Raw genomic sequence first — 14,987 nt, 5'->3', positions numbered from 1 at the left:
TTGAAGAAGCAAAGATAATTAACTACAAACATACTAAACCTGTATTAAAAGAAAACAACAAAACTTTAAACCTAAAAGAACATAATCAAAACAATACTCCATAAAAATAACAATAAAAAATCAAACTAAAAACTTCTAATCAAAGAGACTAAAATTAAAATCTTCTTCATCAGACTCTTCCACTTTCTCAACCTTCTTTTCCTCTTTTTTCTCTTCAACAACATCAATAACTTGTTCACCAGCACTGGCATTATTATTATTATTATTTGTACATCCAAAAGACATACAAGTAGTAGAAGCCAATCTTTGTTTACCAGCAGCAATTAACTCATTAATAACTTTGCCTTCAACTTGTGACAATAATAGTTCAATTTTCACATCATCAATTTCAGCACCAACAGAATTCAAAATTTTCTTCAAATCATTAGCTGATGGGTTAGAATTTCCACCCAATTGAGCCAACAAATAAGCTGCTATCACCTTCATGATGTCTTAGTTAAAAGTTTAAAGATACTTCAAAATTGAGAATTTTGTTTTGTTTTTGGAACTATGAGAAATATTTGTGTTTCTAAAGGGTATATATAGGCAATATGGTGAGGGGGTTTGTTGTAGGAAGTCTAATTTGAGTTTAAAAAGGTAGACGTAATTATGACCATATTTTAGTTGGATTTATGGAATATTATTCCTACTATATATAATAGGATTGGGAAAAAAAGAAGGAAAATCTGAAATCCAATGCGTACAAGGAAATACCTATGATTCCAACTACTATTAGAACTAGTAGAGAAACATCGACTCAAGTATTATAATTAATTGGTGATATTAGAAAATAGTATTTTTCTTGGAGTTCCTTGTCCTCCGATTTCTGTTACTATCTACTATCTTTGTACTTCAATTATCACACTATTTTCTTGCAGTTATTTGTTCCTTTTCTTCTTCAGAATCCCTCACTTTTCTTAGTAGCATCTCTTTTCCTTGAGTCAGAGTCTATTTTCAATAGTCTCTCCACCTTCTCAAGGTAGGGATAAAGTTTGCGTATACTCTAACCTTTCCAAACTCCATTGAAAATGTTGTAAATTTTCCTTAAGTCGAGGATCTCTCTAAAATAATTTCTCTACCTTTTCACGCTTAGGATAAAATCTGCATATACTACCCTTTCCAGACTTCACTGAGACTGTTGGTGGTGGTGGTGTGAAACTAGGAAAGGAAGAAAAGAAACAAAAAAACACAGTTGAAACGTTAAGAAATGTATACTATATCTATGTGTGATGTATACTATATTCAGATAGCACAAATACAGCAATTTCTGCTGCCCCAGTCCAAACCCTTCAACGATCGCTCTCATCGTCCTTGGGTTTTAACTTGGGAAAACTACACAACATAGCAAAACATGTGCTATATATTTACGAAACACAGCTATAGTTTAAATATATTTACCATTCGAAACCACCTTTTCGAATGTATAGATAGCAACTTGAAAAAATTAAGACAAATAATCTGCGGCTGTAATAATGAAAAAGCCCATAAGTTGGGAATTAAAATGACTTTATGAAAGAAATTATAAGTTCATGGTTCATCTTTCATAGGAGTTCATAAAACCTCTATATATCTCTAAAGGGGAACTAGACTGGGTCTCTCTGTATGAAAAATACACCTCGAATCTTTTAAAGATGGGCATGTATCTGCAATAACCAAACTAATCTCAGCCACAACACCACCACCCCCCATCACTTCCTGAAACCTAAACCAGCAAATCATAGACATTTGAAAAACAAAAAAACGAAAAACTTGTTCCTGAATTGAGCTATATATATGGTACATAAACTCTATCAAGGGATTCCTGAACTACCTGCCTGCTAACTCATTACTGAAAGGTGGGCTAGATATGAATCATCATGACGAACCACTTAAAGTCGGACTGCCTGGTAGGAACCTAATACGACTACACTGTTTCAACTTTGTGAGAGCTTCTTGTGTCTTCCCACACAGAAGATCCACGTATACTGCAGTAAGAATAGCTTCAGGACGTTGAGGTTTTATCAAAAGTGCTTGTACCACATAAGTTTGGGCCTGTTCAATGTCTCCTTGCATAGCAGACATGGCAGCTAAGTTTGCAAAGAGAATTCCGCGGGCCTCTTCCGGCTTAACAAACACAAATGCTTGAGATTCCTCCGAAGGAAAGGAGTTCACAGCAGCTGATCCAACATTAGTATCTTCCGATTCCAATGTTTTCTCCTGTTTCCACATTTCAGAATCCTCTTCACTAAAGGGCAGATCAACATCCTTGCCACTGGAGATATAGGTTGACAAATGCTCTGCAGCTTCCTTTGCCCGGTTCAGCAAGCATAGAGCTTCAGCAGCATACACATTACCAAGAAAGATGTATATTCTAGAACATTCTTGGACTTTCAAGAGAGATCGTGCAATTGTAAGAGCCTTCAATGGATTTCCCAATTCCAGCTCTACAAAAGCCAAATCAGTCAATGCAGCTTGCTCAATCATCAGATTCTCTTTTCTACATGTGGCTTCATACTCACCGAGAGAATTCAAGAAGGAGGCATTTTGACTGTTTGCACCCTTTTGCTCTTTCACCTCCCCATTTGCATTAACCTGACCAGATGCTGGCACGTTCAGTGACTTAGGGTCAGTTGATCCATTCTTGGATGGTACTGCTTCTCTTGTTTCACTTTCTTCCAGACCAGAAGCATGAGACTGTGTGGACTTGTTACCTTTTGATTCAGAACTGGTCAATAAATGCAAAGCATTCAGAAGACACTGACGAGCAAGTAGTACCGATAACTTCGGTTGTCTTCCCTTAGTAGCCAAATCTTCCTTACCTGAAAAACTTTCTTGTCCATTTCTTGATATTCCATCTTCCATAACAAGTTGCCTCCATTTTCCTTGTCCAACAACATGAACTTTAACTTCAGACCTGTCAGAAGTAGCAACACCACTGGACTTGAGCAGTCCCTGCTCAAGAGCCATTAGACAACATTCTGCAACTCGTAACCATAAAAGAGGCCTATTGTGGAAAACCTGACTAGCCTTATAGAAACAGCCTGCCGCCAGCAATGGTTTCCCACAAGCCAGGTACTGCATACCACAGTTATAGGTTATGAGAAGAGACTTATCCTGTGAGATGGTTGAGAGCTTTAAAGGTCGCTCTTTCCGGAGAGATGAACTATTATTCAGAGCCTTGGCAAAAAATACAGAAGAAGTGTGATGCTTGCCAAGTCGATAATATATGCAACCCAGGTTGTTGTAGTATAAGCTAGAAATTCCCGTTTCTGCCCGATTACTTGATGCCATCAAGAGCTTGATTGCTTTTCGGTGATTCCCACGAGTATATTCAAGCTGGGACTTCAAATAGAGAGCCATAGAATGATCTTTACCCCGTGCTGTGTTCATAGCCATCTTAACTTCACGCTTAGCTGCCTTAAGATTCCTGGTGAGGAGAAGAAATTGGACCTTGCAAAGGTGCAGTTTAATCCTCATTTCAGCAGTTGAGATAAATTCATCAGCTTGGTTCCTTGTTGGATCATTTGAAGATTTCAAGCCAGACTGTCGTGGTAGGTTCTGCCCACCAATCTCCATGGATGATATTAAATGCAGATCTTCAAGTCCCTCTTCTGATAATGTCCTAGACAAAGAGCCTTCGGAGGTTATCCCAGCAGCAGGTGAATCTGGAGTAGATGCATCAGGAATACTTGAATTGCTGGGAAATGAAGCCGATTTCAAAACGGCTGAAGCTGTTGGCAGTGCAGAGTTTCCGTTGTCAACTTGACTCAATAAACTACTGCTACAAAAGACCTTCTCCACGTAGCTGATCACATCCTGGGAGCAAGAATCATAATTAAACTGTTTGCAACAAAGATTTTTAAAAAAAGTTCGCTACATAAAAAGGGAAAGAAGCAATATACTAGACCTAGAAAACAAACATGAGACTCCAACACAGATTCCACCATCTTAGGAAAAGTACGGCAAAATTTCAACAATGGAACAAAAACCAAAAACAACTATCCTTCATGAAATCAGCAATCTCAATTATCTATAGAAATAATAAAACGACAAATGGAGCATTAACCACAATAATCAACCTTTTAAATAGAACAATAATGACAGAACTCTTAAGGATTTTCTTCTGTGCTGGCATAGAAAGGGTTTGAACAAGTAGTTAAAGAAGACTTTGTATCCAATTCCTGTTTGCATTTGGTGGTGCACATGGAAAGAAAGAAAGAAACAAAATGTGTTTTGAAGATGAACAGAACTCTGTGCTGAAAGTAAAATCTGATCGTTTTATGCTATCTTTTTGCTGCAGATTAGATTGGGCAAATGAAGCTTAAACACTGTTACAGTTCATAGAATCTTTTGTCCAGGCAGTCAGATCTTTTCTGTTATTCTCTCTCCAGTAATCTTTTGGATGTAACAATAGCACCTTCTTACTGCTGACATCAATACTACTTACCTTTAAATAAAAGAACTAGATTAACAATGACTAACTAGTCTCAACCCATTAAAGGCAGCACACTAGCTCATTTCAAAAACTACTGCAACAGCTGCAAGAAGGTACATGACAAAACTACTGATATTAAACCATCCATCACAAACATCAAAGCCTGCAATATTTCATATAAATGTGTTAAACCAAAACTCAAAGTTCACCACCTTGCAATATTTTATATAAGTGTGTTAAACCATAATTCTAAGTTCACCACGTTACAATTCCCCTAGCATCACTCACTCAGAACAATATCAGAATGAAGTTATCAAAAGGAAGAAAACAGATACAGCAATTACAAATGGTATCCCAGTAGAAATGATACTAGGTGAATTGATTCCATGTATCGTAGGTTAGAGACAGAGGCATCAACGCCATTGTCATTACAAAACGAAATAGAGTAGAGCAAGTGTAAATGGCAATCTCTCACAAGGGTATCAGATCTTGGTTTTTTAAATTGTTATTGGGAATCTCAAAGTAACATCAGCTGCTTCGGTGAGTGAACTCACTCAATACAAACTTTGGGAAGCAATTCTTAAACTTTAGATGTCGCATCTTTATGATCATTGGAAATCACAACATCAATGTTTCTAACATTGACCAAAATGGGAAAGACCAGTGTGACATCAGAAACTTTTGATTGTTGCATTATGCTTTTATAAGAGACTAGGAGTGTTTATTGACTATCGCATCAAATGTACTACTCTTATTAATGGTGTTCACAAATTAATCATTTCAATCATGTGAATTGAATTTAGAAAAGGTATTTAAGAGATTTGACATTACTACTTCTCATTATTCAAATAGTTATTTTATAGATTCTTTATCATTTGGTATATTCCTTGTATATGGGCAGTTTGGCCATGTTTATGAATGAGAATAGATTTACTTGATCAACTACTTTTTATTCAAATAAATTTTCTTGTCATCCAAATATGTTACTATTAGATCCATATTATCTCTTATGACACAACTGAAAAAAGAAAAGAGAAACCCAAACCAAGTTTCTTTTGGTTTGGATTGGTACCATTTTTTCAAAACCGAATGCACACCACTAGCTCCACTAAAGTAATCCATCACTGATTAGAATTACAAATAGACTAATGACTTCAACATCATCACATTTTGACCTAAACTCAAGACCCCCATAATCATCAATATTTCCTTAAATCAAAAACTAGTTGCTTCCATCATAAACTGTTGGAAAGATCATTTCAAATGCAGTAAGTAAATCATGATATTGATAAGACAGCATAAAAAATCAAAAGATAAAATTATGAGAAACAAACAGTTGGGTATGTACACGACTTACAGCTGATCTTGCTGCATTTCGAGTAAGTAAAGCAACATCCAGCAGTAAGAGGCAAATGCGCTTGGCTATTTCCTGTGGGCAAATTCATTAGTCCATAAGCAGATTTGAATTTTTAACATTTCAGAATCTACGGTAATTGTTTACCTCGTCTATTGGTTCAATGTTCTGAAACAATCCTTCCAAAATTGAAAATGCTTTTGCATGTTCATGCAAATGAAACCAGCAAACTGCCTGTATAATTCAAATGCATATATTACCACAAATAAAGGTCCATCAAAGATAATAGGCCATAATTCTTTTAACAAAACCAGCCAAGCCAATATCAACTTAACATACTAGATTGTATGTGGTCACTGAGGGATCAAACTCATCAGCATAAACAAGTTCGGAACTATGTTGAGCAGATAGATGCCGTGGTGCACTGTTATTTCCACTAATTCCTGTCACAGCTTTGGCTCCACCATTGCTAGCAGGATCTGCCTGGTCGCCAGCAGCACAAGCAAGCTCTTCGCTTCTTTTCTAAACATTGAAAGCAACAATAATGTATCACAACAAGGAGACAAGAACACTGAAGCACGGGTATAATACTACAATAGAATATCTTTCTATTATTGATAAGGTGAAGGTTAATACTACCATAAGAATTATAACAACCAAATAAGTCAGAAAGGGAAGAAAAATAGAAGGAAGAACTAAGAAAGCACAATTTCTGAGCTACTCTATACCACACATCCAGAAACAGATTAACTAAGTCGAAGGCTCCCCTTACCTGCTAGATAACTATCAAGTAACCAGAAAATTCACATAAAAGGGGAACAGAGGTGCCACCACAAGCATCAAGACCATTAGATGAAAATCACTCTGGCAAAAGAAACGAGAAAATAAAATGCAGAAATCGAAGTTCACTAAAGGGACGCATAAAGGAACACCCAAGACTTAAGCAGAACAACATCCATAAGCAAATAATAATTTCATTGTTCTAGTTTGTATAGAAATTCAATATTCTAATCACTCAAAGAGGAAAAACAATTGAAGGATTAAAATCCCTTCTGCTGCTAGTCATAAGTGCACTAAATATAAAATGATCATATGCACCTGTTGATGCTACCAAATTAAGAAGTGCAGAATATGTTTAATGAAAAAGTTTAAATTATTTCAAGAAGCTATAACAACAAAGAGAAAATTAACTAAATTAGTTGAAATTAAGTTACCACTAACTTATACAATATTGAAGCATCATGAATGAAAGAACACAAGACCAAGACCAAGACCAATCTATCTGATCATTCCTAAAAAATTAGTCCAGAAATCTGATTCTATGTGATCACTATTTGATTAGAAATGGAAATTAAGAAGTTAAAACAGGTCCAAATATGTAACTTGTAATAGTGGAAGTACTTACATTCTTAATTTCTGTTATCTTTGATTTATAACTACTACTGTAGTTTTATGCTCATCAAAAAGAGAAATCAAGCATGTAGCTCCTCAATTACTTCAAATCCTTGAACAAAAACTTCTAGAGAAAAAAATCCCTTCTGAAGGAAAATGAAAAGCAAAGGCTTAGTTGATCTTTTTTTTTTATGACCATGGTGTTCGGGTCAGTTTATGAAACATGCCACCTCCCACCAACAACAGGTACCAGGTAACTCTGTCCTAGCCTTTGCTAGGACAGATGGGAAGAATCATCTAGTGTTTTTGTCGTCTCCCACTGAGTTTTGAACTTGAGAACTTAGAGTTCACAACCACTTCATTGACCACTAGGCCACACCCTGAGATTTTTACTAAAGGCGTGGTTTAAGTATGGCATACCAAATAGATTGTACAATTTCTTCAGTCATAGAGATGCAGATCAAAGCAAGATATAAAGGTTAGTTGATCTTTATATCTTGCTTTGATTTGTATCTCTATGACTGAAGAAGTTGTAAAATCCATTTGGTATGCCAAACTTAAACCATGCCTTCAGTAATAATTTGATCCATAGGAATAGGGAAGACTTCCAACAGATCCTGCAAGAAATTGTTTTTCAGTGCAGTTTTTTTTTTTTTTTTGAAATTGGTAACTGTTTTTCAGTGCAGTTTTCATCCAACCATGTACAGGAATGAGTGACAAGAGGCAGACTTATAATCCCAATGGCCAATTCAACTCGGTGAGAACCTTTATGTACATATTTTTTTCCAAGAACGTTTTGACACACAAACACCCCATATCCCACCACAAACCAACTTGCAGTGTCTTACTTTGATGCAATTCACAATGTTCCACAATCAATATTTTACGATAAGGGTGTTCACCACTTTCCTTGTAATCAAGGATGGCTCCTTACCTTTAAAAGGCTTATTCACTCATTGGGGTGCGCTAATGCCAGCTAGAATTATATTCTTAAATATCCTTTTGGACTTTATGACTGTCCTTAACCGTTAGAGGTATATGCATATACAAAAAGAGTGAAACAAGCATAAACTTTGCTTTGTAAAAGCCAAAGCATGTATAATTCTTTCCCCAGTTGAACTTCTGCAGAACAAACGAGGCCCCTCCTTCTGCTGAGGTCATACATCATGAACAGAGTTGCTCTCGCAACAGAAAACTTAGCAGCAATAGAGCTCTAAGACCAAATCTGCTTCTTGGAGCTCATAGCAAATATAGAATCATTTAAACATGCATAATAGGATAAAACAAGCAGTACCAAAACCACGGCATTGATGAACAACAAGATTGCTATACCTCAATATCTCAATGATACAGCTCTACGTACCTTAGCATTATTAAGTTCATCAATCAGCTTCTTAGGATTGGAGCAACCATCTTGAAAGTTCACAGCAATCGCAATGTTATGTAGAACCTAGCAGATGAGGAGCAAAGAACACCATAAATAAAGCAATTAGAAGTGGAAGTAAAAATGACAGAACATCATCATGAAACCAAAGCAACAAGAAATATTAACAAATCCAACGGTTTGATGACTTGATTAAAATGATTATGGTGCATTTACCAAAAATATCAACTATTCCAATCTTCGGGGTGGCCCAGCGGTTTGGGCTTGGGACTTCCATGTTGGAGGTCTCAAGTTCGAAACCCCTTGCCAGCAAAAGCAAGGGGTTTGCCTTTTGGGTCGAGCTCGTCGCATTGGGCTTGCCTAGTGCGGGTTACCTCTCCTATGTGGTTTGCGAGCTATTGCATAGGAGCGGGGGTTTTACCCTGTGCGCACCCAAAAGGGTAGAGGCTACAGGTTTCCCTTGTCATCAAAAAAAATATCAACTATTCCTAAATCACCAATGACTTGGGGTCAGTATGATAAACGATCTATATTCATTATGCTTTACTCAAAAGCAATTTGCTAATTCCAATGCTGGCACATGCTTTGTTTTTATGTCTTGGTTAATGATTCCTAATGCAAGTGTAAGAAAAACAAATAAGTCCCAACTAGTTGATATCGCATACGTAGATCATTGGTTTGATTGTTTTTATTCTTAGCTGATATCGCATTTGAAATCTCTACCTACTCAAGGTAAGGCACCACCCTCCCCAAACGGCTCTTGTGAGATTACACTAGGTATGTTGTTGTTGTAGCTGATATCGCATGGTATCTCATTTTTTGAGTCAAAATAACTTCTCACCGTGGTTTTAGGCCTAGCCAGTCCCTTTTTAGCACTTTCAATCATATAACGCCATACCTCTGAACTGATGCATTTGAAGGTTTATGTAGGATATCGTCAACATACACTTACTAATGGACTCATGAGTTCCAAATGAATATCAAATACTTGACCCTCTCAAAGTGACATTAAACTAAACCTCCAAATTTAAACATAACACTGGTGCATATCAGGTAATTGATAAATACAAGATTTCTTTCTCCAAAGACCAAACACAGATATCTAATTATCTATATTGGACTTATTGTTTTGCTCCAAAAACTAAAATCAGCAATGGCATACTAAATTTAAACCCCAACTGTAGTTAAAACTAAAGACACCTTAAATATCTCTGCTGCAGCAGGCCTTGTTCTTCCAACTACCCAAACCAGTAATTCATATTCCAATGCAAGTACTACCTCTAGTATAAAATGAGTTCAAAGATCTTGAAACGGTTACAGCCACAATGCCAGTTAAGATATTCCAAAACCAACTACAATGAATCAACAGATGCCTCAGTTTCAATGAACTTATTTAACTACCCACCAATCAAAAAATTCTCAATTACCAACAGAGTATTTCACAGAAACAATCATCACCCACCAGAGAGGACCATAGACATATTTTCATTCAGCTCTATGTCAACTTAAGAGATGGAAATGGGAAAAATCCACGCACCGTCTATTTATGAGGCAAAATACTGGACCTTTGGTTATGACGCCATTAGGTTAATTAGGATAAATAAAAACAAATATAAAAAGATGTATAGTATAACAAGAATAATTACAATTCAAAACGATTTTGAACTAGAAAACTGCATTTTCCAACGAACATCACGTGCAAATTGAGCTCAAAGCCATCAATTCAATTAACATCCTTGAACTAGAAAAAAGCATTTCCCATCAAAATCACGTGCAAATTGAGCTCACAGCCATCAATTCAAAACAATTTTGAACTAGAAAATTGCATTTTCCATCACAAATCACTTGCAAATTGAGCTCAAAGCCATCAATTCAATCTTCCATCGACTTTGAACCGGAAAACCGTATTTACCATAAAAAATCACGTGCAAATTGAGCTCAAAGCCACAATTTTCCATCGAAAATCACGTGCAAATGAGCTCAAAGCCACCAATTCAATTGACGACAAGAAAAGCGCAAACTACAAATAACCATAAATCACTTACTCACTCTGTCCCATTTAGTGTGGCACATTTGAAATTTCAAGAATCAAACTTCTAAACTACTATATATCACAAAAATTAACACATTCAAATATCTAACAGTCATACAAAAAATCAATCAAAAAAAACTTGGTTAGCTCTCAAAATTCCAAATGTAACCTATAAATTGAAACCGAGTGAGTATATATATGCTACAACAAGTTGAGAATGTATAAAGATACCATAAAACAAAAAAAGACAGATTTAGTCACCTTTGGATCGCCTTCTTTTTTCTGCAACAGTTGATACAAAACTCTAACACAATCAGCGTAATTCCCCGACTGAAAAAACAAAGCTGCCTCCTTTGCAAGTCCTGAATTGACAGACATCGCGCCGTCATCCTCCACCGCGGTCGGCGTCATCGAAGACGGAACATCCTTGTTATTCGCTACTGCATTTGACGCTGAAGACGACATCGTATCCATTTCCAATCACACAGATCCACAAAAACAACCAAAAAAACAAAAATCGAACTGAACCGATTCAAAAACCCTCAGTTTTCCAGCGCCGCAAATTCAAATCTGAATTCCGATAACCTAAACCCTAGAGTTGCGAAGATGAACAACACACATATATATGTATCGATCGATAGCGATTTTTAGAGAGAGAAACAAAGGGCGATTTTTCCAAAATGGGGAGAATTCGGATAGAGAGAGAGAGCGCAGGGGGGACTATGTTTTAACACTTCATCACTATAATATATGAAAAACTCAAAATGGTCCACTATTTTTTGACTTAAAAGATCAAACATAAGTAATTAATAGTGTATATTCTTTATCAAAATGATGCATTTCTAATCCTAATCTTAGTAATTAGAGAGATAATAAATGTTGCTTTTGTTTAATGATTTTCTGGATTTTGAGTTTCAATGTATTCAATAGGTTTATGAGATGAATGTTTATGTTGTAATAAATAAATAAGACGTTAATATATTTTCTGGATAAATGAATAGAATCGATCAAATCAACAATTAAGTTCGTAAATCAATACCACATTCGAATTTTCAGGAACGGAGAAGGTTAAATGATATTTATTGGAATGGGCGTGTTCCCCATTGTGCTGCTATTTATTACGGTCATACTCTTTTTTTAGTATCTTTTTAGCTAATCTTTTACTTTCAATCTTAATCTTAATTGTCGTTAAGTGTTTTAAAGCATCATAGAGATAATTTGTGTTTGTTTTGCTTTAATCGGTATTTGAATTTTTAACTTTAATGTATTTAATAGCTTTATGAGATTTAGCTTTGTGTTGCAGTGAATAGACAGACAGGTCAAAAATGTATTTTTGGGTAAATGAACAAATCTATTTTACTGGACTTGTCAATAAATCGGTCAAATTAGTAATTATGTTCATGAAGAAGTACCGCATTCGAGATCTTAGAAACAGAGAACCTTAGACGATATTTAATGAAAATAGAGATATTTCACTGCTCTGTTGTTTATTATAGTTATACTTTATTTCGTATTTGGTGGTTAACCTTTTACTGTGAATCTTAATCATAGTCATTGTAAGTATTTTAAAGCATTAGACAGATACTTTGTGTTTGTTTTGCTTTAATCATTTTTTGAATTTGGAGTTTTAATGTATTCAATAGTGTTATGAGATAAGCTTTACGTTGTAGTAAATAGATAGGTCGAAAATATATTTATGAATAAATGGACAGATTTATATTTACTGGATTTGTCAATAAATCAGTCAAATCAGTAATTAAGCTCATGACTCAGTATCGCATCGAGAATTATAGGAATGGAGAAGCTTAAATGATATCTAATGAAATGAGCATATTCCCCATTACTCTGTTATTTATTATAATTGTGCTCTGTTTCGTATCGAAGTTAGTCTTTCATTTTTAATCTTAATCATTGTAGTGTTTTAAAGCATCAGAGAGATAAATAGTGTTGTTTTATTATTTTTTGAGTTTCGAGCTTTAATGTATTAATATCTTTATGAGATGAGTTTTCCACTGTGATGAACTATGTTTTCTACAGAAATGAATATATCGTTGCTTACTTAACTTGCCAACAAATCGATGACTTATTATAATTATGCTCTATTTTGTATCTGATAACTGGTTTTTCGTCTTTTTTGAGCGTTCAAATTTTTCCATTATTCATTAATTGTTTTGGGGTTTTCCATCTTTTATCATAGATTGATTTTGTTATAAAATCGTTTATAAGGGAAAAAAAAAATAAAGTGTGCCAAAATAGCTTTACCAAAATTCTTAATTTTGAGGTTTAATGAATTACCAGTAATAAATATACAAACTTTTATAATAACCTTCTCCAAAATTAATATTCATAACATTTCAAATGATAATTGAATCATATTCATTGGTAAAAACACATAATATAAAAATATATGTACATAGTTGACAAAAAAAAAATAGAAGATGAGAATTTCTTTAACTTCTTTTTCAATCATATTCTTTAAAAAAATAGTGTGTACATAAAAGCAAAAATGTGGTGAGGTTCAGTTTTTAAGGATATTTTTTACTTTTTCTGTTGGTTAAACGATATTAATAAAAGGATTGGGACAAAGGAAGTAAAAACAAAATAAGGAAAAGCTTTAAAAAAAAAAAAAAAAAAAGAGACAAGAAACAAGGAATTGTAACGGATGCTTTTTGCAAACTTTTAATCAATATTTAATTTCTTAAAGTTTTTTTCAATATTCAAAATAAGTTAATTATTCAGATTTCAAGAGAACTGCTGAAAAATTCTTCTATTCTTGTCTTTAATTTACAATTTTTTACATGATAAATTCAAAGAGTTAGTTACTCGTATTTATGATTTTACTTTAAATTATTTTTATTTTTAAAATAGTTTGAGAATAACTTATAAAAAAAGAGTGAAAAGAGGTATTTAATTTATATCCTAATTTTTTTCTTAATGAATGTGCATTGCCTCACAAATTCACCTATTATGGATTAGAGCGAGCAATTACTAACACTCCTATATACTCCTCACGTCCCATATTAGTTGATCATGTTATTAAAAATAGTTGTCCATCTTTCTAAATTAGGAAAATATTATTACATTTTTTCTATATTACTCTTGCTACTAATTATTTTTGAAAGTGTTCACATTTGTTTCTAAATTTATAAAAAGAATTTTAATGAGTGAATTAGTAAAATTTTCTTCTTATTTATGATTTCTTAATATGCGTGTTAAAACTTAAAAGGAAAATGATCAACTAATATGAGACAGAGGGAGTATAATATAAATTAATTTTGAATGTATCCTTTTTATATATTTTTTTAAGTTCAGTATGCAAAAAAAATATTATTTTAAAAATATTTATATATAATATAGACAAATACATAAAATCTCACTAAATTAATATAGGTGGGACCATGAAATATTATTATTTTGTAGAGGTATAATATAATCCATGAATTAATATTTATTAATCTAAAGAGTGTTTTGAGATTCAACAAAGGTTATTTTTTATTATATCAAATTAATTGTATCTTACTAATTTATGTATTATATTTATTGAATTCACATAAAAATAATTTTATTATACATAAAGTACAATGAATACATTAAAATCTTTGTATCTTACTGAAATATGTATCATGTTTATTAAATTCATATAAAATGTAAATCCATTATACATAAAGAACAATGTATGTGTATGATTCATTGTAATATTTTTTTTGTTAAATGATTCATTGTAAAATAAATTTAAGAAATCAATGATTCTTTGTAAAAATAAATTCATTATACATAATGTTCATTGTTTCTTAAGAATCAAATATTATTCATTGTATCTTCACTAAAAACATTGAATGTTTGACGGTTAGAGAATAAACTATATAAGCAACATAAGAAATTTCTTGAAACCATATCCAAAAATGATTTCTCATTTTAAAGGTGTCACAAAATCAGCAGTGATAGATCAAATACATAAAATATTATTTGAGTATAAAGGAAATCATTCTACATACACTAAAAAAGATTTGCAAATGTGGCAATACCGGAACTTTTGGATGCAATAAGAAAAGTTATGGATAAGCTTCAACTAGATTTAAATTTTAACAAAAAAAACAAAACATAATAGGATCATATTTCAGTAAATTATCTTAGATATATTAGTATTTTTAAAAAAATATTAATTTATAATATTAATGAGACCGTATATTTATATAAGGGTCTTCTGAAAATTATTATCTTTTCGAAATAAGTGATTTTTTCCATTGATCCAAGTCGGTACTAGAGAAAAATATTATCTTAGAGAGATTATTAATTTATCGACTATTAATTTAGTGAGGTTTTAGTGTATTATGAGAGATGAAGATGGAAGGTAGGAGGTGGTGGGGATGGG

General features: G+C 33.5%; 2 protein-coding genes across 2 annotated transcripts; both read right to left on the bottom strand.

Annotated features, from left to right (window-relative positions):
• LOC125824445 (60S acidic ribosomal protein P2A-like) lies at window positions 1–525 on the bottom strand. Its single transcript, XM_049503819.1, has one exon. The coding sequence runs from the start codon at window positions 484–486 to the stop codon at window positions 136–138; it is 351 nt and encodes a 116-aa protein (XP_049359776.1). The 5' UTR covers window positions 487–525; the 3' UTR covers window positions 1–135.
• Window positions 526–1,514: 989 nt separating this feature from the next.
• Window positions 1,515–11,332, bottom strand: LOC125824297 (uncharacterized). Its single transcript, XM_049503645.1, has 6 exons — window positions 10,877–11,332; window positions 8,563–8,649; window positions 6,147–6,329; window positions 5,955–6,041; window positions 5,811–5,882; window positions 1,515–3,834 (listed from the first exon to the last, which is right to left on the bottom strand). The coding sequence occupies exons 1-6, from the start codon at window positions 11,087–11,089 to the stop codon at window positions 1,894–1,896; spliced, it is 2,583 nt and encodes an 860-aa protein (XP_049359602.1). The 5' UTR covers window positions 11,090–11,332; the 3' UTR covers window positions 1,515–1,893.
• Between the last annotated feature and the right edge of the window lie 3,655 nt (window positions 11,333–14,987).

This window comes from Solanum verrucosum, unplaced genomic scaffold (assembly GCF_900185275.1).
Source record: "Solanum verrucosum unplaced genomic scaffold, falcon-dt-bn FXZP01000022.1, whole genome shotgun sequence".
Classification (NCBI taxonomy): Eukaryota; Viridiplantae; Streptophyta; class Magnoliopsida; order Solanales; family Solanaceae; genus Solanum; species Solanum verrucosum.
This window is presented reverse-complemented; position numbering and strand designations above follow the sequence as displayed.